Consider the following 26,027-nt stretch of genomic DNA (forward strand, 5'->3'; position numbering starts at 1 on the left):
TATCTTTATAGGAATGGTGGAATAAAGTATGTAGTGCATTTCCCGCGATCACTGTCAAGTGTTTGTAACGAAACACAAACCGATGAGCGATTCGATTACGGCGGGTACGTGTTGAACGCCCAGCTAAAGATAGTACCTACATAACCTAGTGCTAGAGCTAGTTATGCGAGAGCCCTTAATTCTGTAGGTACGGATTAAAACGTCTAACAGGCGACGGACGGAAAGAGCATACACGTGCTTTTTCTTACGGACTCACACAGCATGTGATGTGCCTAAATTTCATAGGCGTTGTTTTTTGGCCGATTCAGGCGGATAACGGGCCACAGCTGTCGTTGCTTTAGCGGTTGCGAACGAAAAAAATAAAACTGGCCTTCCTTTATTGCAATGCAAGTGATAATAATAATACTAAAGTTCTTAAAAGAATCCAGTTTTAAAATACACTTTAAAATAACTAACAATGACACAAACATTTGCAACTCTGTTTTAAACTACAGAGCTCAACGAGGGTGCGGAGTGTTAGGGTCGGCAATGCGTATGTATGGAACACCTCTGGAGTTGCAGGCGTCCATAGGCTACGGAGACTGCTTAACTTCAGGCGGGCCGTATGCGTGTTTGCCACCGACGTAGTATTAAAAAACACTACCTGCTTCAAATACCTTTGTATGTTGTATTTTGTAGCGTTTTGGCTTAAACTAATTCGTGTGGACGAATCCGATTACTATGATTTGAGAGCGTAAAGTACAGTCGGCAATAATAATAATAGTGTGTAGGTACCTAAAAAAACGGGCCAAGTGCGAGTCGGACTCGCGCACGAAGGGTTCCGTACCATTACACAAAAAAACGGCAAAAAAATCACGTATGTTGCATGGGAGCCCCACTTGAATGTGTATTTATTTTATTCTGTTTTTAGTATTTGTTGTTATAGCGGCAACAGAAATACATCATCTGTGAAAATTTCAACTCTCTAGCTATCACGGCTCATGAGATACAGCCTCGTGACAGATGGATAGACAGACAGACATACAGCGGAGTCTTAGTAATAGGGTCCCGTTTTTACCCTTTGGGTACGGAACCCTAAAAACAAATATTTGTGATTAAAACTCATTTGTCAAAAGTTTATTATGACTAATAGGTATTTGAACGTATCGGTGTAAATAAAAACACTAATTAAAATTACAATAATAATCAACAACGCTACTTTTTGAAGAGAAAATTGAATTCATTTTTCTTTGATTTTCTCTTTCTGAAAGGCATGTAGGAAAAATATCAAACGATTTTCCTAAAGTACAGGGTATTAGTAATACCATAGAGTAACTTATACTAGAGCGGTACTGTCATAGTAAATTTTGTAACCCCAGTAAATTCACTGCCATCTGTCAACACACTTTAAAACTTAAAATAAATATTTATAAAAATACGATAAAATGTATTTAAATAGGGATAAATGATTTTTTTTATTTGCATTAATTATTTTTATGATTTTGACCCATGTTGTTTCACTGATATGCGTTAAAATTATAAACAACAAACGAAACCGTCAACGCCCTCTATACGAGTGTAGGCCAAAACTAGTGGCGCCCTCTGATCGAGAATCAAATTTTCGTGATTTTCGAGGCACGTTTTTTCCTTAGACTGTATCCATCTATTACGGAGTCTATCTTTGGTAATACAAAATATGCAACTTTAGCAGAATAAACTTCTCAAATTTTCGAAATAAGTCCTCACTATTCAGTGCTTCACGCGGTTTTTCGTAAACGACCATCAGGAGAAAAATCATATTCAGGATTCCTAAATTTAAGAAGACGCTTTTACTGCAACAAGTACTCTTTGTTTCTGATAATGAGCGTAAAGTCCTGAATTCGTCGAGGAATATCATCAATTTACATTATTTCCAGTTTTCTTTTAAGAGCGCTCTTAATGTTATTATGTGTTAGATTTTAGTTTGTATGTAACGTAGCGTCTTACACGTAGTAACTATTTATTAATCTGTGGTCTTACGTAGGCGATCGACGCGCGAACGCGAAGCGAAGCGGCGCGACGCGGCTAAATCAATCCTTTGATACCCATAGAAGTGTTCTACGTGAGCGACCTCGTTGCGAACGCGACGCGGGGCGAAGCGGCGCGATTTGCACGGAATCGTCAGGCGGTGCGATGCGGCGCGGAAGAAACAAGCCGTTCTTACCTATGTAAGTGTCACATGTGAGCGATCTTGACGCGATGGCGAAACGGCGCGGAGCGGCGCGAAGCGGGCGCGTTTAATCCATTTGATTTTTTGACGCGAATACGACGCGGCTAGAGGCGTGGCGCATGTAAAATACCGGATTAGATTTGATTAGTCGACTCACATTTGATTTTTCATAGTTTTTACTGTAATTTATAGGGAAATGAAATAAAATTATATATCCAAAGTTGATTATAGCGCCACCTATGGATCGTCTTGTGAACTATGTACCCTGGTGGGTGCGTAATGTAGGTAAGCTATCGAGGGTTCAATAGAGAATAGAGAGAGTCCCATAGATGGCGCTGTTAACACACACAATACAAAAATCGACTTTATTAATTAAGAATAAGGTCGATATCTTTCTAGCATCAAACCCTTGCACGTGTATTATAGACGGCCATCGCATCGCGCCGCGCCGCGCCGCTCCGGGCCGCCCGCGTTCGCGCGAAGAACGCTCACCTAGGACACTTCCATACCCATACGTATCAACTCAACTCAACAGTTTGTTTCTTCCTCGCCGTGTGGGCCGCCGCGTCGCGCCGCTTCGTTTCGCGTTCGCGAGTCGTTCGCCTACGTAAGACGCAGCTTTAGGATCTTATGTATTTAATGCAATACATATTGTAATAACTTGTACTTTATTTGCTGTAATAAATGTATTTGTTTATTATGCCAAAGATAGATATAACTCCGTAATAGATGGATACAGTCTAAGGAAAAAACGTGCCTCGAAAATCACGAAAATTTGATTCTCGATCAGAGGGCGCCACTAGTTTTGGCCTACACTCGTATAGAGGGCGTTGACGGTTTCGTTTGTTGTTTATAATTTTAACGCATATCAGTGAAAGAACATGGGTCAAAATCATAAAAATAATTAATGCAAATAAAAAAAATCATTTATCCCTATTTAAATACATTTTATCGTATTTTTATAAATATTTATTTTTAGTTTTAAAGTGTGTCGACAGATGGCAGTGAATTTACTGGGGTTACAAAATTTACTATGACAGTACCGCTCTAGTATAAGTTACTCTATGATTATGCTAAATAGCTGACGCGTAACCTTCGTGACCTACCTATTTAAGTAGCATATAGATATCAATTTTTATAATTATTAAGTACTTACCTGGATTTAAAATTGCTATCCGAGAATTTAATAGCCGCGATTGCCAATAATTATAAACTACCACTTAATATTTATAAAGTAACACAGTCCAGTGTCCATATCCGTTGCAGTTTAAGGGCCTGTAGATAAAGTTTTCGATTCGGGGACCAGAAGATAATAAATATAATAATTTAAAAGGTTTCAAGCACGAGCAAAATCATGGCGCGGGCGCATACGGTCGCGCACCTGCCGGCTGCCGTGCGCCGGCTGCGGCTGCTCCACACGTGTGCGTACACGCAGATCTTCATTTTTTTTTTATTTAACCATCTCGTTATGTCGATTCGCTGTTTTGACCAGGTGGTGTTTTTAAATGATTAACAACGCATGTCGAAACCCAATTTAAATATAGGTACATACTCCTAAGTATTTACTACAAGATTAAACGATTAAATAAAATGACAGCACACCACATACTTAATTGAAGCGCCTCCCTAGAGTCCCTAGTGAAATACAGGTTTCTCATTTATAGTTGTTCAAGCAAATCTTGTCTGTAGAAAAAGGCGGCAAATTAAAAATGCAGGCGCGAAGGGATATCGTCCCATAGAAAATTTGAATTTCGCGCCTTTTTCTACTGACAAGATTTGCTTGACCAACTATATAATGAAATTTCACCTTACCTTAACATAATTAAATACATATAGTAGGAGATACGTTATATATGGTCGACCTTCACCGATACGTCTGACGGATGAAACTTATATTTTATGAAAGAAAATATGTTCCTGAATATAAATAAATAGGGTTGCCTAAAGAAATATGGTCAAGGCTATATTTAATAAATTTTTGAAAATATTTTTTTTTCTTAAAATTTCACCGATTTGTCTGACGAACGAAATAAGTTCCGATGGAAAGTATACAACTTGTACAATATGAATAAATTAGGTTGCCTATGTTTTTCCGGTCACTATTATGAGGTTGCCGTGTTTAAACAGATGAGTTTAAATCGATAATTGCACCCATTTGTCTGACGCTTGAATTATATATCAAAATAATGGTAATTTTATTGCGAATACAATGGTATAGGGTTGCCTACAAAAATTCGGTCACAAATAAGGGTTGCCAGGCTTTTAAAGAAAATACGAAGGAAATACTTTTAGCGAGTCACTATTTTTGTGATTTTTTTCATAATTTTTGAATGGATGGTTCAAAAGTTAGAAGGAAAAAGCCTTTTTTTTCCTTTCTAAATAATTATTTCCCAAATGATTCACTTTATCAAAAAATGTTGTTTAAAGACCCCTATTTATTTTGAAAGACCTATCCAACGACACCCCACACTATAGGGTTGAAACGATAAAAAAATTGTCACACACATTTTGTTTCTTTCAAAGCGATTATTTCCGAAAATATTCACTTTATCAAAAAATGTTTGTTCAAAACCCCTATTCATTTTAAAATACCTATCCAACGACATCCCATACCATCTACAGCCATAAGACAAGCGTTTTGTATAAAAATTGAGAAGATAAGTAGCAGTGTTGCTTGTTTAAAAATATGTATAATAATTATAATAAAATTGGCTTTACTTATCTAATTAGTTTACTACCCTATTGTATAAGGAAATCCCAGGGGAAATACGCCGGGCAGGTATTACGAGTAGACTAGGACCTAGATTGTTAATTATTAGACTGTTATACTTTACTATGTGTGGCCTCGGATAAGAATACGTACGCTCGTATATAAAGCTTCTTAAAAAAATCAAATACTAAACGGCCTTTATACTTACAAATGTTCGAAGCAATACGTATACTTATTTACGTTACTTATACCTACTTGTAGTTACATACAATACAATAACAAAGATTTTTACAAATTTTGGGATTTTTCCGGTTGTGTTTCTTGACCTGGGTAAAGTATGCGTCAAAAAAGCTTTGAATAACACAACAAATAAATTAAATTATTTTCATAAATTTGTGTTTTGGCAAGTAGAAACACTACTAAGTATGTACATTAGATACTGAATCTATGTATATGACACCTATTTCAGTTGAGATAGTACCTATATGTAGGGAGGTGGCGTAAGCGTAGGGTCTTACTCTTACCGCCGTGAGCACGGTGAGCTCGCCGAGCCACTCGTTGAGCAGCGCCTCCGGGTCGTCGGAGGCGGCGCCCGCGCCTGCTTCCTCGACCAGCGCCATCTGCAACGAACAACACCATCACACCATCTGCCAATGCCAACAGTGCCCAACACACGGCCTAGCTGAAATTACAAGTACGAATTTACGTGTACGTAAACACGAGGAGCAAGATGTCGGTACCTATTCATAAAAATTGTTTTTATAGCATTTTTCCTTCGCCGAATGGCTAAGTAAAAACAATAACAACTTGTTTATTTAGGTACTTATTATTATTACCTGTCAATACATGATTATGTATTTCTCTTACCCCTATAACTACTATACTATGTCTATGGTACTATGTCTATGATTTCGGGACTGCAATGTTGCATACAAATGAGGGCTAACGCGTATGAATTCGCCGCTAGGGGCGCTAGTGTGGATGGTGGTCTTCGCAAATATGGATGGTATAGAAAGGATGCCAATCTCTTATGGCAGAATTGTTGCAAAAGTGACCGCTTTCAGCTCTAAATAATAATTCCTAATCTCTCCGGTGGCGCTAGTTAGGCTCTGGGACATGAGTATAACATGAACCATATAAGGCAACAAATAACCCGACCAAATTACGTAGGTTGTTTTTGGTAGTATTTCGGTGTATGGTGGCGCCGCCTAATTACTGTTTTTTGATGGACACTTTTCATACATAGAGATTTGGCTCCTTTATATAGTCTCCATATGGTCTCCATGTTCGCAAAGTTCGAAATGTCAAATGTCACTTGTCACTTCAATGACTGACAGCTGTTCTGTAGTCTTTTGGACCACCATCAACAGAGGCGCCAACTGGTGAGCAAAAAAACGATAGCCCTCATTCCATTATTAGTCGAGTTCCAAACTTTTTAAAATTATTTACTAGTTAGCTATTTCCGTTGTCGTTTTAGTCGCCAGTGGATACGCCTCTACATACTTTGGTAACTTGCACTGCAGTTAAAATATGTGAATAATTATAACTCTCCTTGTCTAAAGTCCCTACTAAATCTAAATATCAAATGCTGAATCCGCAGTGGTCGTTATGTATGACCATTTGGTTCCTTGGTGTAACACGTGTATTTTTGTTTTTTAGGGTTCCGTACCCAAAGGGTAAAAGCGGGACCCTAAATATTACTAAGACTCCGCTGTCTGTATGTGTGTCTGTCTGTCTATCACCAGGCTGTATCTCAAGAACCGTGATAGCTAGACAGTTTAAATTTTCACAGATGATGTATTTCTGTTGCCGCTATAACAACAAATACTAAAAACAGAATAAAGCAAATATTTAAGTGGGGCTCCTATACAACAAACGTGTTTTTTTGCCGTTTTTTTCGTAATGGTACTGAACCCTTCGTGCGCGAGCCCGTCTCGCACTTGTACCTATACATTGCTCTACATAGTGTTTTACGTCGCGTTCTAAGCTCGACCAAAGTAATAATTTTAGGGTTCCGTACCTTAAAAGGAAAAAAACGGAACCCTTACAGGATCACTCGGTTCACTCGTGCGTCTGTCTGTCTGTCTGTCCGTCTGTCACAGTCTATTTTCTCCGAAACTACTGGACCAATTAAGTTGAAATTTGGTACACATGTTTGTGACCCAAAGACGGACACGTAATGTAAACCAATTAATATTAAACAAGGGGGCCACTTTTGGGGGGTAAATGAGAAAATTAAAAAATAAAGTTTTTCAAACTATATCGTGTTACATATTAAATGAAAGAGCTCATTTCTGAGTAGGGCTTCCAATACCGGGATCCCGGTATTTCGGGATCCTGGGATACCGCCTTTTTTATGGTAGATTTCAATACCGGTATTTAATTTTGAAATACCGGGATCCCCGTATTTTTATTAACTAAATAATATGCAAAACAAACGTAAACTACCCATCGAAACGTTAAAATTCGGCATCACCACAAAGCTTTGCGCGCATAGATCTTGTCTTCCTCTCGTTTTACAATTCGACAGCATTCTCTGTCTTGCGCACGCGACGTGGAGCGGTATAACATAATGTAGCCAGTCGGTTCTCAGTGCTTATAACGTGAATTGATGTGTACGTAAGCTATAAGCTTTATAGTTATAGTTTCGCGCCGGTTGTAGTTTGTCTGAATCTCACGTAAGCATGCATATATTATTTGTTTATATATTATTTGTTTATTGTTTATTAGATAAACTCGATTTATAACTCATGTCATGTTTCTTCCGAAGGGAGAAATATACCACGTGGGTTTATTTATTTAAATTTAAATACTTAAGTACAATAGATAATTTTATTTAAAGAATAAACAATATTAATATTTTATGACAACGACGCACAAAAACATTTGATTTTAAATTATATTGCAAGATTTGTAAGACTGTTTAATGTTTGAATATTAAAAAAAAAGACTTATAATCGTTATGGGTCTTAGAACTTGAAATTTGAATTTTTGTTTAAATGTGCGCGTGTTTCGAGTTATATACTGATTTTTATTACATTACAAGTGGGGAAATTGCTAATTATTTACTGATTTTTAAATTTATTTTATTTTGCATTTCAATTGTACCAATTATACCTTAAAAAATAACTTAAACAAATTAAATTATTATATTTTAAGTAAATTTTAGTACAATGATTTAGCGAAAGTTTAGAAGATGTTGTTTTTTATACAATGCACTGTAAGTGCTACTTTATTTATGTTAGAAAATTATTGAACCTTTTATACTAAAATGTTTCTGTATTCGATTGAGCTGCAAGTGCAGAAACTAGTCAATAGATAGAAAAAGAGGCTTATTATTAAGTGATATAATTGTTAAAAATACTATATATTGTAATACGCATGCAAAATAAAAAAGAATTTGAAAAAAAATAATGGTATTTTTACTTCAAATTTACTTGGTTCCTATTTTTTTCAAAAAAATCCCGGGATCCCGGGATACCGGTATTGAATTTGCCAATACCGGTATTAATACCGGTATTGCGAAAGGTCCGGTATTTGGAAGCCCTACTTCTGAGGTAAGGAACCCTAAAAATGAACAACTTCTAGTAGTAAAGACGTATCGTTACTCCGTGAAGACGGTCCTCGTAAATTTGACCGAAACATGTCGGGCTATTCGACTTAATATTAAATAATACGTCATTGACCCGTTTTTAAATAATTTAACTTCTTGTATGGATAAATAATTAAATATAAATACTATGAATTTGACTCCATATATCACCAGGTCCAGCGCGGATTAATTAAATAACGGTAGGCTACAAAAGTGTTCTGCGTTCAATTGTTCAATTTTTGGAATGGTTCACTTAACAATACACCGTATGTGTTTACTGACTTTTTTAACTCTGCACGAGGCGATTGAGATTGAGATTGAGATTTTTATTGATAAAATTATGAATAATTTTACATGTCAGACATTACATATTTGATTATAACTAGGTATATAGGTAGGTACATATCACAGATTATTACCTCTTTTCCATTTGGCATGCTTAGGTAAATCTATGTTATTATTATCGCGCTATGAACTTTAGTTAATTTGTTATAAATGTGTAACTAATTTAATTCTCATCGATAAATTACGGCTTCGCTCATTATTCCGTTTTTGAGTGAAAATAAATGCTGTTTGTTTCATCACAGACGTTACGTTTACTTTACAAGTATTCTAACTACTGTCAGGATTACACACAGGACACATAAAAAATAATGCGGATGGAATGAACAACTTCCAAAAAAATTTTTAAAGTATGGTTTTCACATTGAAAAATAATAAATAATACATAACGATTACATTTCATTTAAAATAATTTAACTTTAAAGCTATTTTATACCTTTTTAGGTCGTTTCATACGATAAATATCATTTCGGTTATTAACCGGTTGTTGGCTCCAAAAACCGGTTTTTAACCGAGCATAAAATGTCTCGTTTGGATGTGTCGTGTGCGGTTTGCATTCCCTAGATGTAAAGTGTTGGCCTGGCCTGGCCTGTGGCCATATCATCGCCTCTCCGTGCAACTCTACACTCTACTATCTTGATGTGCAACCAGGCCACTTACTTACAGATATATATATATATATCTGTCTGAACTCGCGGCTAACCGAGCGAGAGTACGACAATAAACTTAATGCCCTGATCATTATCAACAGATTTGTATATGACGACCCACTTGATACGGCGGCTATCCGTAAGTCCGTTTATCTAGCGAAACGTTTCATTGTTCCATACTCAATTGAGCAAATGCAGATAAATTTCTAAATACATTTTAACTGTAATAACTTTTGGGACGTAACTAGTTTTAATCATTTTCATAATTCTCATCAGAGAGAAATACAATAATAAGTTATGTACTCTCTATAAAATTTTGTAGGTGTATGGGGAGTACTTTGGTGCGGCATTTTTCTGCAAGTAAATAGTTAGCAATTATCCTCAATAAATACGTAAATTATATATTATGTGCGCACGTGACATTATAATAACATCTCGTGACCTGACCCTCTTCCTTCGACCCCGACCAAAATATCTATACGATGTAAGCGTAAGTCATAGGTAGGTACATATACATTTCGGTAGTCAACGAAATAAAGCGGAACGTCACAATATCTTCTGGCAATGTACCGGCAGTCAATCGGCCACATCGGCCCTTAGCATTAAGTTTTTGTTATAATATCGCCATAACCAGAAAGGAAAGCCGGCTCACTGTAACGTCTTATATAACGTCTATCACAACAAAATGTAACGCGCCAATTCGTTGCTAGATTACCAACAGGGTCTGCGAACATAAATCCTATCTAGTGAATATTGCTAACACTTTTAATTCGTACTTTTTTCAGACTATAGTTTTTGTGCAATAAAAAGATTGAGAGACGGCTGAAATTGTTGATGATAGTAAAAAAAGTCGGATAAGGGGATGTAGGGGGTAGGGGGGCATTGGGCACTATTTTTACTTAAGTCGTAATAAAATTTTATGTAGATTACTTATGTAATCTTAGAACATTTCTTGTTACGGGCCACCGTTTAAGAATTATTTACGAACGACTATAAAAAGGGACCTTTGTCATATTTGTTTACATTATTTGTAAGTTCTATTGACGACGACTTTATCGAATACAGGTAAAATACGTCCATAAAGCATCAGCACCATAATTGTAGGTATTATCATCGTTCGAAATCGTCGTTAGGCCAGGTTTACACTTGTAAGTTTTACTTACGTAAGTAGGGACAAAGCTATTTGCTAGAATGAGATAACGATATTCATATCTCATTCTGTAGTATAGCTGTGTCCCTACTTACGTAAGTAAAACTTACAAGTGTAATCCTGGCCTGAGCAGTCAGAAAATGTGATTCATAGTTGGTATTGGTATACTTGGTAATCTTGGTATTTACATTTAGAACTCACTCAGTCTTATTGCCCGCTTTTCTAAGGCCAGGATTACACTTGTAAGTTTTACTTACGTATACTACAGAATGAGATATGAATATCGTTATCTCATTCTAGCACATAGCTTTGTCCCTACTTACGTAAGTAGGGACACAGCTATACTACAGAATGAGATATGAATATCGTTATCTCATTCTAGCAAATAGCTTTGTCCCTACTTACGTAAGTAAAACTTGCAAGTGTAATCCTGGCCTCACTATAATTGCTCTTTAAGCGAAGTCACAATAACAACATCTTTTACTGAAGGTAAAGTGCTAGTTCCGCTTGACTACCAACCCGAATAACCGATAGTAAAGATACAGCCTCAAAGCTAGTTCAAACTAGCTCGTGTGGGTCTGAATGTAATCGCGTTGTTTAAAGTTACATAACGTGCTCTCGCATATCGTGCTGTAATGTAGGTATACACGGTACTTAATGCATCGGGCTAGTCCCATGTAGTGGGGGAAAGTGTAGCGTCAGTTAATTGTGATAGATTAATAAGAGTGACACGAACCCGCCTCCAAAAAGCCGCTACCATACATTCGAAGTTACGCTTTCATTCTAAGACGACACTTAAATTACATGAAAAGCATGAACATTTACGTAACATATCATATACATATCCCAAGCAACACACAAGCAGGATAATACAGTAGGTACAATTATCATATTCAAATTAAGATTGCATAAATTTTGTGTATAAGCGGTAAAAATTACCAAATTCGGAATAAAAAATTCGGTTGTATGTTTTTTCTTCTCCGTCATTTCCGGACCGATTATGTTTTTTTTTAATTGTAAGTACATACAGATTGGTCCCGTTTTAGTCACAACGCAGTTCTGATGATGGGATTCATATAGTGATTTTAGCATTTTCATCAACAAATCAAGCGGAACTGCTGATGATGATCAGAATTGAACTCTTCAACGACAGATAGTTCACGTTTGGCGATTTGTCCCCTTCGTTACGGACCCGGACCCAAACTTGGACCTGTAACCAACCCCGGACCCGGACCCGGACGCGGACCCAAACTTGGACCCGGACACGGACTCGGACTAAGACTCGGACCCGGCCCAAGACCCGGACCCGAACCCAGACCCGGACCCGGACCCGGACTCGGAAATGCTACTAAATCCTCACAGAACCGAACTGCTATCAGAAAAGTGGGTTAGGTTAGATTGGAACTGCGAACCTTACAGAAACGAAATGCTACTAGAAAAGTGGGTTAGGTTAGAACTGCGATCCTCACAGAAACGAAATGCTACTAGAAATGTGGGTGGTTTTACCTCCTTTTCTACATAATTAGGCAAAAGATGTTGTCTTTTTCATTTCATTGTCTGGAATCTATGAGTGCACCATCAACAATAATCTTTCACCGGCGTCCCCCATTGAAGTCAGTTTTTTTTCTCAAAAATTATTATTGAAAAATATTGAAAAATGCTTTTAATAAATTAGTTTATATTACTTATGAAAGCAAAAGAATGTAAAAGATCATATATGATTTATAATGATTTATTGCTGTGACTTATTTTTTTAATGATTTTTAATAAAAAGACGTCAAGATTTTCTAATGCTTCTTTATAATGCTAAAAAAACGAACTATAGTGAGTTTTGGTTGTCACCTGACGATTTAATGAAAACGAAGAAGTCGAAGAAGAAAAGTTATTAGAAAAATTGTTAGACTTGACCACACCAATGGATTTTAAAAATTTCCAAGTCTCGGCAGGGGATGACATGGCAATGTCAATGTGTTTCCGTTTCGCTGCTCTTACCATCTGGTTACACTTGTTGCTAGCCATTTTAAATGCACACCAATTTTCTTCGGAACGATCGCGCTTAAAATTACGAATTGTACTACGTTCGAATTGGCTTGTAGTCCAACAAGTCCATGCGGGCAGCAGCAGCCGGCAGATTGTCTATTCACTGTTGACTTTGAACACGTCTGTGAGCTTGTGCCTATAATGTAGGTAAAATTTTAGATACTTCTAGATTTGTAATTACTTAACGAAAATTTAAGGTCTAATAAGGATGGATGACGGACCCGGACCGTTCTAGTGTAGTCTAGATCCTTTATACAGTTTTAGCGGAACGGTTTCTGAAGTTTTGTGAATGCTTTTATACTGACAATAGAAAGGACGGGATTTATAAAAAAAGTTTTGATTACCTAATTGAGCCGGCTACGATACACAATAAACCACTCACACTACACATAAAAGCCACATCGTATCTACAAGTACCTATAGATTCACGTGGTGTCTAATTATCGACAGTCAGCAATTATCCCGCAACACAACGAACAAACATAATTTTGGTAAGCTAGATTCACATTTTGTTGTTGAAAAGCAAATTATAATAAAGTTAATCTTACTGTTACACATATATGTATAAAGTATTTTTTTTTACTGAAGTCACGACAGTTTATAATAGATGTCCTCTGATATTTAGAATTTATTTATAGTTTTAACACTGAACTAAACTACAAATACGTATACTCAGTGTAGATGTTTCATATAGGTATAGAGGTATATACATATATTACATTAATCATTCATCACGCAATACCTATACAAATGGCGCCTGCGATGACACAAATAAAACATTAAGAAGTGACGCATAAGATTGTAATATCAATTAGTTGATATTCTAAAGTATTTCTTTAAGATTGAATTTAATTGATCTCTAAAACTGTAGGAAACGTACTTATAAGTCTCAAATAAAATAAAGATGTCCTTGCATATATTTACATGACAGTTTATTTTGAATCTAGTATCAAGCGACGACCATTTGAATATAAAAAGCCTACCTACCTACTACATTTTAGTAGCGATAATGTCCGTAATACACAAACTGAATAATATATGGGAATGTGATTAGCAGCAGTAGATAATTATATTCTCTTTGTGGGCACGAGCACTGTTTAGGGCGTTTAGGCGCTAGCTTCCACCACGCCTACAAGTTGTGCATTGTTCTGTCTAAATGTCTAATCCTTCGTCAGCCTCCCCTGCCCCGCGTAATATTAAGTATCTAATTTTAAGTATTTATCTATCCAGTGATTAAATTATATTTAGTTACAAGTTCGTTGCGTTCGAATAACCGCGGAATATTCAAATATACGTTCGTGCCTAGGCTAGTCAGTGTTTATTTAACTGTTCGCTTGACCTCCACCGGCCGGCGTCACATCACGATATCACTAGCGACATACGATTGTTATTAAATGCTGATGTTGAGTTAAACCCTGAAGCTCATTCACTATTGGGTTTGTCTTTCGAAGCCATGACTGATCAGTCCTTATTCAAAGCCCCAAAATATCGTAACGCGCTACGCCAGAATTGTTGACCAGGTACATTAGAAGTGGAACCCCGAAACGCAAAATAATAATGAAGGTCTTTAATTTTATATATGATTGTACTACCTACTTACTATACTGGCGTGAATATGTGGGACTACCTCTACCTACTACTACTTGATGAATTACGTATTCCAAATACGTTGCACTTGTAGATAAGTGTTAATAACAATAGAACATTATCATTATCAAATCATTCAACTGATGCTACTTTGTAATGATAATTATTTGACAATATTAGGAATGCTAATGTTCTTTTGGATTCTCGTTTTGTTTTTATTTAGCACCATGCCTAACAGAAGGATCATTTCGCGATTAAATTTAATAGAAGGGTTATATAATTAAACAATTGAACGTCCACGTCAAGAGATCGATTATAAAAGTCGGATTATATAACATATGACCGTGAGAAACATAACACGGTGGCACAATAGGCGGTCAAATTATTCATCCATCGTCAATGCTCTAACTAAAAGGCTTGTCACTGCTTTTGACTGATAGGAACATAATACAGGTATAATGGTATATTTCACAAGCAACCTACCTTATTGACATTCGCAATGTGGCCTTAGATACCTGTTGCAGTCTCTTTCCATAATGGAAATAGCCTTTAGAAGGAACAACTGTTCAATACCAAAACTGTCACAATCACATATATAGATACGACACTACCGCGCTAGGGATGTTGCACTGCAGTACAAACGCATAGTCTTCATCTCCAATGCATTCGACAAGGACGACTGGCAATTCACTCACAATCGACTCACATTCAATCGTTTAACGATTCTCGACATAAATGATAACGCGTTATTACATGTTTGCTTCGGCTGACAACGTTAAAATGAATGAATAAAGTGCTCATATACTGCTAGGTGACGTCATCTCTATGATAGATATAGTAAAAATGTAAATTGCGTCATGTCATCATGTGTCTGACTAATTCCTCCACCTCCGAGGCGGCGCGCAGGAAAAGCAAGAAAATGCACGACTTCACTGTAATGTACGAGTCACAAGTTTGCATTGCCTGGCGCTGGCGTGCGACGAGCTCAATGTAAACTGTATAGCCTGGGGGGGCGTTCAAATATTACGTAACGCAATTTTCGAAGATTTTTGACCCTTTGAAGAGGTATGTCAGGATCGTAGCAAGTGGAAATCCGTGGTCTCAGCCTACCCCTCCGGGAAGTAGGCGTGATTATAATGATATTTATTAAAAAAAATATGTTACGTAACGCCTTGTTCCAACCCCCCCTCCCGCCCCTGTAACGCATCGTAACGTTTTACAAGACCCTCCCTCCCCCCTCAATTGCATTACGTAATATTTGAACGCCCCCCTGCCTTAGGTTGAAAAGTGAACGCTTTTTTCGAGGTTTACTGCCCTCGGGTAAATGACTCATGCCATTTAAGATGTTTTGCCAAAGCTCTTAAAGCCTCAATTTGTTTCTCTCTACGCATAATAACTACGAGTATATATCTCCGATTAAATACCGTGTAAGTTACGTGAATTACAATTATAAATTACAATAAGTAGGGTAGCTACGTAATTGTATAAAAATATTGAGGTTTTCTTTGATGACTAAATCTTTTCCGTGGGTAAGGTAACCTTTAGGCAAAACCTGTACCTACTCGTACCTACCTAAAGAACATTGACAGGAGTAAAACAAACAAAGTTATCGCAATCACAAAAAAATGTGTTTGTGTAGTAAATATTTATAATAAGTACAATATAATCCGGCGATTCTGTTTTCGTCCGTTAACTGCAATGGAATAAACATATAAGGCCGTGCATGTGCAGCGTGCAGCGTGATGCAAGCACGAGTTATTTTGGTGCACGGTACACGAGTCCACATCACGCATTAAAATTAACTCGATTAGCCACTTATACGAATATAGTTCTTAACTAATTTACATAAGGTTGTACAATCTTGTACGAGGTTATGGCTTATTGTAGGTACAATCGTTACAAACACGGCATTCGACGTGCCCGATACCGTTTACCTACTACTGTCGACTATCCAGCAGACTGCAGACACTGTCAACTCAACGTTTCTCTGGGCTACATTTTTCATACATGACTAAGTAAAGAAAATAAGTAGACTTGTACCTATCAAATGCTTAATAGTACTTAGTGCGGCAACCATAATTATACTTTGGCCATATCATGTATATGCCAGATCAGAAAACTAGATACTTAGTGCGGCAACCATAATTATACTTTGGCCATATCATGTATATGCCAGATCAGAAAACTAGAGACTTAGTTTGCATGGGTTGTTTTAAAACCTTAAATCCCATCTTGTAAGCTTTAGCACGAGTACGCCGCGACAGTATCTTGCGCGCCAGATAGGCTACCCTATTGTTTTTTTAGGGTTCCGTACCCAAAGGGTAAAAACGGGACCCTGTTACTAAGACTCCGCTGCCTGTCTGTCTGTCTGCATGTCCGTCTGTCCGTCTGTCACCAGGCTGTATCTCATGAACTGTGATAGCTAAACAGTTGAAATTTTCACAGATGATGTATTTCTGTTGCCGCTATAACAACAAATACTGAAAACAGAATAAAATAAATATTGAAGTGGGGCTCCCATACAACGAACGTGATCTTTTTTGCCGTTTTTCGCGTAATGGCACGGAACCCTTCGTGCGCGAGTCCGACTCGCACTTGGCCGGTTTTTTTAATTTGATTGTGGTACCGGTACACTGCCCAAATAAAGAGCGGATTCCATTTGTCGGACACTGACAGCCAGCTCTCCACGTCACCTAAGCCTAGCATCACAAGACACTCATTAAATTATCAACTAACAAACTGCCTCCTAAGTTCTTTACATTTGTCTTATTACAGTTATTACATTGATCGCTACTAAGCAAAGCTTAAATTAATGTTAAAAAGGGATCTGCAATGAAGGGTTGGCATTAATACATTTTTGTCGGAAGCATCAATCATTATTGAGGGTCAAGTGTCAGTACTACTCGTGAAAGGCACCGTCACACTCACACGTCGTGGTCAGACGGCGAAGCTACTAGAGAACTAATAAAAAGCAATCAAGATAAATTACCGGACGCAACTTTATCTCGTAGACTGGTGCGCCCTTTTCAAATACATAGGTAATATGTACTGGCATTTATTGTCTGACCTAACTGAATACATGATAAATGAACGAACGGCATTAATTTATTTATAGCCTTGTCCTGAATATATTCATAATTAGAATGTGTGTTTTTCAGAGATATAACGAATATCTCATCATTTGTAACACTTTGTTATATAATATGTTTATTAAAAAAGAGCGAGACGACCTGGATGGACGGACAAACAAGAAGGGTCAGCAGCCTAACCAATGGGACAATCCAGAAGGTTAATACATAATATATTATATAAATATTATTACGATTAATGCTATGTAAGTACTGTGGTTGACATATTTGAAACGTAATGGACATAATTTAACATACCTACCTAAGTTTAAAGTACATATATATGAGGTACATAATTTTTATTATTTTTAATTGTATTTTGCCATTTCGTCGGCGTGTTTGATAAACACTTGGTGTGTTTAATAACAATATAAGATTATTAATCGCTAAATTCAGCCCCCTCCCTCCCTCCCACTGCTCGATCCGTGTAATTTAGAACACAGTAGAACGAGTAGATATGTTAGTACCGTAAAATGGGGTGAGTAGGGACAAAACTGCCATCCAACCTCGATAACATTTTATTTTTACATATGCAAACTGAATGGTGTTATAATAACTGTTCCGGACGTTTGTATTTTAGTTTTCATTTTATTATGGGTAGCTCCATTTCATAATTTTGACAATAAACAGGAAATCCCACCTCACCCCGTAGTCCCTCGTAATTGGCGTGAGATGGGATTTTATATAAAGGTGATTTTGGAAGATTGTTGGATCGATTTTTTTTAAATTATTGAGTATTACTATAGCTCTTTTTTTAATTGGAATACATTATTTTTGTAGCAGTAGCCTTAAAATTCCATCTCACCCCCCCTTTTCATCCCTTCTCTCCCCATTCATAGCCCAACTCTCCCCGCGAACCCTACTCACCCCATTTTACGGTATTAGGAGTACGTAGGACACGAATAAAAATAATTAGAATTATATTACAACATTTACAACTCACACAAAAACAGTAAAAAATAGTTAACCCAAGAATATGTGTCATTTGACATTATTTCTTTATGTTAACTTACTTATGTTATAAATTGCTATGGTTTCTTTTATAGGTAAAACATGAATACACTGCAGATAATCATTTATAGCTTCACTTAGCGTATACCGAATGCTCTCACGTACGTCGTTAAACGGCTGAATAACCAGGAATTCCATAACTTAGGGGAGAGTGGGGTCTTAATTAAAATGAATTCTTCGAAAGAGCGAGTGCGAGCGTAACGAGTCTGTTATGTTATTTTAGCTGTTAGTGCTGAGTGAAGCTATTCCCTTGCTCCTAGGGCTGACTACATTCTTCCTCTACTATGACAATAGAAAATTGTTCATATGGGCATAACTTTATTAATTTTATAACTTAATATACCTACCTAAGTTTTAAAGTACCTAATATCTGAGGCACATTATTTTTATTATTTATAATTGTATTTAACTATTTCGTCGGCGTGTTTCACGTGTTTGATAAACACTTTTGTTGTGTTTAATAACAATATATGGTTCTCAATAACTAATAACGATATGGTTCAGGAATGAGCCTCGCTTGTTACCTCTAAAAACCGTTTATATTAAATAGGACAATATGCTATATCTATTATCCTCGATTTGGAAATCTTCCTCAAATTATATGTATAATTGAAATTTAATGTTTAGCTCACTGAATTGGCCTAGGCTTATTTAAACGGTTGTTCACAAGAAATCACAAACTACCTAGAAAAATTGTATTATTCATCTACCTATATTACTTATTCCCCTGTGTGCTGTGTGTACTGTGTACTCAATTAATTTACTAGACACCCAATAATCTAAAACCCTAAGCACGCGCACCGTCTCTGAGTGGCGTGCTGAGCAAAGTTTACTTACTCAAGACCAGGAAGTCGTTTATTAGCGTTTATCGAAGAACCAACACCGATTGCACGCTGACTTACTTTTCTGTAATTCTTTAATTGCGCATCAATAGTTTCTCCTACACCTTTCGGGAAATGGATTTCTTAATTATTTGTACACGGACCATCTTACTTTAATTAGGTATTTCAAACCGGCCAAGCGCGTGTAGGAACATGCGTAATGGAGGGATTGGAGGTTTTCTATGTACTTTCATACAATACAAAAAGCCATACAATGAAAATATTTAATAAGCAGATGTTGTTTTTTCGAAAAAACCTCATCCATGGCTAAACCGATCATATTCAATAATTTTTGTGGAAAGTATCCATTAAGCTTTATTTTCTGTTTTTTTTTGCACGCCGGATACACAATATTTATGACATGACTTTAGGAGCGAATTTACAAAATTATTCACTGAATCAAAAAGCGCTCTTAGCTTAGCGCTAGTTATTTTTAAAGTCCTATCGAATGATGTGCTAGGTGCTAGACGTTGATTTTGTGAAATATTTTTTTGTTTAGGTAGGTACGTAATTTTAGTAACGTGTAAAGCCTGACAACAGTGTATTTAACCCTGAGATAGTGTCGCTGCAAACATCTTACGTATGGCAATAATGTGCGTTCGTTATGTATAGTCGGGGTAGTGGGCATTGGCTTCATGTTGATACTCGTATAATGTCAAAACATTGCTTACAGAGAATTCGGTTTTTTCAATTTACCTATTCGTCAAAATCTGATTCTAAATATTCAATATTTATATATTCCTCGTTTTCTGACTGACGAAGACTGATTTTCATCAGATGTTGTGTCGCTTTCAGGGCCACCAACCTCGATTATAAAACGTTCAGTATCCAATTCGATTATAGGATCTTTATTCCTATAATCGTTTTCATTTTACATGGTCACAGAAATTGCTCCAATATTCTTGAGTTACTTCCTATACGATAATAATTTATTAAAAATTTAAGTCATTAATGATATAGACTGAATTTAAAATAATTTACATAACTAAATTCTAAACATTAAAATAAGTTTTATACCTGAAAACTATCTTCAACGAGCTTCAGAAAAGCCTTATTATCGATAGACACATTTCTAGTTGCCACTTTAGCTTTTACAATGCCCCAAACCCAAATCATCTCAATAGGGTTTAAATCACAGTGATATGGGGGTAATCTTATCACTTTGTGTCCGTATGTGGAGAGAATCGTGTCTATTTCATATATTGGTTTAGGTTTGTGACGTCTCAAAATCTCCACCAATCTAGCTTTGGATGCTTTATGTGGAAATGAAATTTTATTCGAACGCAGCCACTCTGCAATGACATGCTTTCTGTCGCCATGTTGGTGGTTTATTAATGCGAAAGGAATGGTATTATCCATAATACACGTGGGTTCACTTAGATTGGAAATTAATATCTGCGTAACCCATTTCTTAAAATTATTTTTATTCATCGAATCATGGTAATCTACTTTTTTTTTCTTTATCATTATAGACCAGAAGTGCATTAGAAACAAGTCCGGGTGAGTCCACCGGCATGAACAATAATATGTAGTTTCCCTGTTGAAACGGCTTTCGATACTACAGGTTAATTTTCGCTCTGCCAACATTTCGCGTGGTTCAGAGAAGTATAAATGTAGGTCTCGTCGAAATAAACTACGAGTATAGGCATATTTTTATCCCTTACTTCTTGTATTTGATCCAAATAACTTTCACGCCAAACCACAATATCGGAACGCTCCATCAATATTGACCGTTGGTTTCTGCATTTTTTATATTTGAATCCCATACTGTGCATCAGTTTTCGTAAGTACTCTCTGCTGCCTGTAAATCCAATGTCTTTTTTCAAAGCAGTGAGCAGAGTTTTAATACTCGGTACTTGTTTTCGCACGGCATACAATTCATGAATTTTATGCCTTATGGCACATTGATCGAAGTCGTCTATTTGAATTCTCTTTTTGTGTGGGGCTTTGTTTTGTACAGGGGGCAAAGTCAAGACCGTCTCATTATTTTTATAAATATTTTTTATCGTCGATCTACATAAACCTTAAATTAAATATTAAAGGAAATATTAAAGTTAAAACCAAACAACTAACCAGTTCAATACCACCGCACTATAAAATGTCAATACCGGTCATGTCAACAACCAACTTTAAAACATTGCTTATTGCTATGTAATCCTCCGTCTTTTTTAAGCTGTAAGTAAGTATTTGATAGACTACAATTTTTTTCGCATCTGGATTTTTTTTGTCATTTTTGTAATAAAACCGTTTATATTTGATTATATTCGTAGATATTTTCTGTTTGTTTACATCGGTGACTTTCGATGACATACGACGTTCGTTGTCAAAGAGTACTTGTTGCCAGTAAAAGAAATGAGTACCATTGAAAATCCGCAAAATGGCGAGGGTCAAATAAACACGAAACCCTAATAAACGAATCATCAGATCTTTTTGATTTTAAGATAACTTTATGTAACAATCCCTAAAATTATTTTAAAATTACGTAAGTTGGTAGAGTTTGACCAAGAAAAGTCTGCAACGATTTTGATAACAAACGCAGTGCGTGTTATTTTAAAGTTTTTAAACGTCAAACCTATGAAATTATGACGTATAAATAACACTTGTACTGCGTGTGCTATCAAAATCGTTGCAGACTTTTCTTGGTCTCACTCCTAGAAGGAGGAAGTCTGAAAATCGATTTATAGAAAAAAAAACCGGCCAAGTGCGAGTCGGACTCGCGCACCAAGGGTTCCGTACTTTTTAGTATTTGTTGTTATAGCGGCAGCAGAAATACATCATCTGTGAAAATTTCAACTGTCTAGCTATCACAGATCATGAGATACAGCCTGGTGACAGACGGACAGACGGACAGACAGACGGACAGACGGACAGCGGAGTCTTAGTAATAGGGTCCCGTTTTTACCCTTTGGGTACGGAACCCTAAAAATGCTTGGGACATGGCATCTAATTAAATCGACGATACTGACAACCAAAGAGTAAGTATAAAAATTCGTACAAAAGTTAGGATAGCTAAAGTAACCGAAAATTTGCGTTATTAATTTCTGGGCAAGTCAAAAATCATATAATTTCCTTCGTACAAAAAGTCACATTTTTAATAGACGATGAGCAAAGTAAGACCACCATACGTCATGCGGTGCCGTTCTCTCGATTATTCATGGGCGCAAATCAAGATATAAGAAAACAGCCAAAAAACTTTAACAACTCCAGCAGGTATTGGGATTGTGCAGGCAAATATGAAAAACAGCTCCGTAAAAAGCTGCCACTGAATGCGCTAGGAAAAAGCTTCTGCAGAAAATTTAACAATAAAAAAAAACTGATAATTATTTAAACTAAAAGTAGCTTCATATTCTAGTAATCCTAAATTCTAATAATCCTTATCAGTTTTTTTCATTTGAAGTTTACAGTTTTTTTCGGACATCCCTTATTTCTGTTGCCCTTATAACATCAAATACTAAAAACAGAATAAAATAAATATTTAAGTGGGGCTCCCATACAACAAAGCTGATTTTTTGCCGTTTTTTGCGCAATGGTACAGAACCCTTCGTGCGCGAGTCCGACTCGCACTTGGCCGGTTTTTTTATAGTTTTTATTTTACCGTTCTGTCGCAATGCATGATTTATGTATCCATGTCAAATTTCATCTTTCTAGCATCAACGATCACGGAGCCAAGCCTCGGGCAGACAGACAGACGGACATGGCGAAACTATAAGGGTTTCTAGGTGACTACGAAACCTTAATAAAGAAAATCAAGTATGGTTCGTAGATTTCAAACAGTCCCCTTTCGGCTTATCCTTTGTCTATTGTTAAATGAAACCGCACGTGCTACTTCATCAAAATGTTTTAATCGCAATCCGTCCCTGTCCCTTACCTGGTTCGTGCATCGTGGCGAGCGCGGGCTAGTCCAACGCTAACAAAACCAGTGTAAGTGCGCTCTCCGATAACGCGCCTTTGGTACGCATATCGATGACACATTTTAGACTGGTTCTGTAGCGTTCGACTTGCCGGCACTCAGTAACCGCAAAGACCACACAGCTAAGGAATATGTTTTCCCATTAGTTCATTTTAAACCTTATTGCAATCTCCATAGAGTGGTAATTGAATAACCGGTTAAAACGGCCATACCATTTTTTTATGCTAGTAAGTAGCACGTGCGGTTTCATTTAACAATAGACAAAGGATAAGCCGAAAGGGGACTGTTTGAAATCTACGAACTATAATAACCAAGGACGCGTGTGTGTTTAAACTGATTAGGTACATAGGTAGGTATGTGTATGACGTCTCTGCGGTAGAAGCAGTGGTGACCACCGCATTGGCTTGTAAAAAATTAAAAAAATCGAACCACGATTTTCACGAAAAATTACAAAAGTTTTGCTTTAGGGCTTTTCGCAATAATTTTAGTTGCTATGTACCTTATACAGATTTTATTTATTTTACACCGGCAACCAAGTTTCGCTTGTTCGCGTGGTCTATGATGAGCAGCACAAATCGCGTGGACCGCCGTAAATGCGAAGGTAACCCACGACGTCACGCCCGGTTGGTCGCAATGGTCGGTCGCGTCGCTGTTGATGCCGGTCGCGTGCGTGTTGTCGGTGTGCGCACGCTATCTGTTATGTTCCTCCCGCTGATCCTTCCTCCTTGGCATTCCAGATCCAGACAGTCCATGTTTGCTCTAAATATATAGACATAATGAACAACTTGTGTTTTATAAATTTAAATAGATATATAACTAGATAACCTGGCATGATAAGATGGCATGGATAAAATATAAATAGATAACCACCAACATACAAATCCACGCGTACGAAGTCGCGGGCAACAGCTAGTATAAGAATAACTCATTGTCTCATATTACTATAACGAACAAGAACAAACTAAGTATACAGATTCCACAAATCCTAAATGATTCCTAATAAAAATCGCCGGATTATTGGGCTTCTCAACAGGCATATAGGTACAAACTATATTTATAAATACACTCAAATATTTAAAACTTTTTTTTTTTACTTTTACACGTAACTATGTAGGTACTTAGCTTGTCTCATTACAACTCATTAGGTGGTAAATTGAGTTACTTAAATTATTTAATAATTAATAGATCGATGATTGGGTAGTGAGTTTGTCGAGGCGGGCGGTGGCGGTGGCGGTGGCGGTGCACGCTCTCGCTGGGGCGGGGGCAGGGACGCGTCACAGGGCGGCGGGAGGCGGAGGGATATTGATCGGCGCTGCTGGTGAACGGCACTGCACCACCTGGCGTTTCAACTCGAAAAATCACAATTTCTCTTTTCCACTAATAGATATTGCGCAAAATTTAAGGACAGTTCATTCAATTCAACAGTGCCATTTTATCCGAGAAAATAAATGTAATGTCGTACCTACACGTCAAAGGCTTCAATGGATCGAATAAACAATATTTATTTTGAGACATGCATGCAGTGGCATCTATGCAGGTATCGCTTAAATAGTCGGGTCAAATTTATTTATTAATAAATAAATATTATAGGTATACACAGATCGACCTAATCCCACGGTACGCTCAAGAAGGCTTGAGTTGGGGGTACTAGACGACGATATATATAATATATAGTTATGTATAAATACATATTACCTACATAGAAAACATCCATAACACTGAAACAAATATTTGTGATAAACACACAATGCATTATATAATGGTTTTCCCTTTTTATTTGAGCATGAGTTACCTATTGTAATTTTTAACGCAACATCACACTTTACTTCGTTGTTACCAAGAATTTTAAACATATTAGGTATTACACATATTAGGTATTTTTATTATGTTTGTAGTGTTTTACCTTGCATGCCTGGATTACTTCTCTGTAACTCCTCCCTTCTTTGGTTTCTAGCGTAAGAATCCAATTGATCGAACCTTTTAAAATTGCATTCCCTGGCTCCAATTAAATTACTATTTTCTTGATCTGCGCCTGAAAATCACAGGATAACGTTACGGAGATGCTTAAAGCTCTCGCGAACTTTCCTGTCGCGTGCGAAGTCTGAAACCTCTGCCCCGCTTGCTGTTTCATAATTCCTGAAACTTACCTTGCTGTTTTTCTAATCATTTCATGTTTTTATAATAATTTCAAAGCTAATCGACCTAAAATTCACTATAAATTTTCCTTGACATATTTGTTTCTTTGTTTCGACATAATCCGTCAAACTATTAAATTACTCTAAATTCCTTAGCATGAAGTTTAGGTCGTATAGTTTTCAAGTAGTTTGTTCTAAATTTTACCTAAAAATTGCTACTGGTGAACAAATATTTTCAAATATTTTCAAAATTAATAACGAAGTAAAGAAGAATTCTAGAAAATGTTATTGCTAGCTATATAAGCGGCCCAGCGGACATCTGAATTCAGTTTGCTTCTAGTTCCCAACAAAGGAACATCAGTTGTAAGGGTCCGTGCGGGGCCAAGCCAGGCCCCGCACCATCAAGAAACCCTCGATCGCGCTCATTAAAAGGTTACCTGTGTTCCTGGCGAAGTCTGGCGCTCTCTGCACGCACCCAAGTCCGGTGGTGCTTTGCAGTTGCTCTAGCGGAGCGCCTCGTCTCCTAGGCGCGCGCTATCGGCGCGCCTCGCCTCAACAGGCGCGTGCTGTCACCGCGCCTCGCCCGCTATCGGCGCGCCTCGCCTCAACAGGCGCGTGTTGTCACTGCGCCTCGCCTCTTTGAAGAGCGTGCTTATCAGCGCGCCTTACCCAGCGCGCCTTACCGTGCGCGCGCTATCAGCGC

At 37.2% G+C, this 26,027-nt stretch overlaps 2 protein-coding genes across 2 annotated transcripts in view; one reads left to right on the forward strand and one right to left on the reverse strand.

Annotated features, from left to right (window-relative positions):
* Nucleotides 1-26,027, forward strand: part of LOC134754214 (neprilysin-2) — a 278,975-nt gene that overhangs the window by 34,003 nt on the left and 218,945 nt on the right. The gene's annotated exons all lie outside the window — the stretch shown is intronic.
* The window catches only part of LOC134754182 (amyloid beta A4 precursor protein-binding family B member 1-interacting protein), a 129,874-nt gene that overhangs the window by 27,417 nt on the left and 76,430 nt on the right, over nt 1-26,027 (reverse strand). Inside the window, exon 3 of the mRNA XM_063690314.1 lies at nt 5,423-5,518. Coding sequence (XP_063546384.1) covers nt 5,423-5,518 — 96 coding nt within the window. The remainder of the gene's footprint in view (nt 1-5,422; nt 5,519-26,027) is intronic.

The sequence above is a fragment of the Cydia strobilella genome, chromosome Z, assembly GCF_947568885.1.
Source record: "Cydia strobilella chromosome Z, ilCydStro3.1, whole genome shotgun sequence".
Lineage (NCBI taxonomy): Eukaryota > Metazoa > Arthropoda > Insecta > Lepidoptera > Tortricidae > Cydia > Cydia strobilella.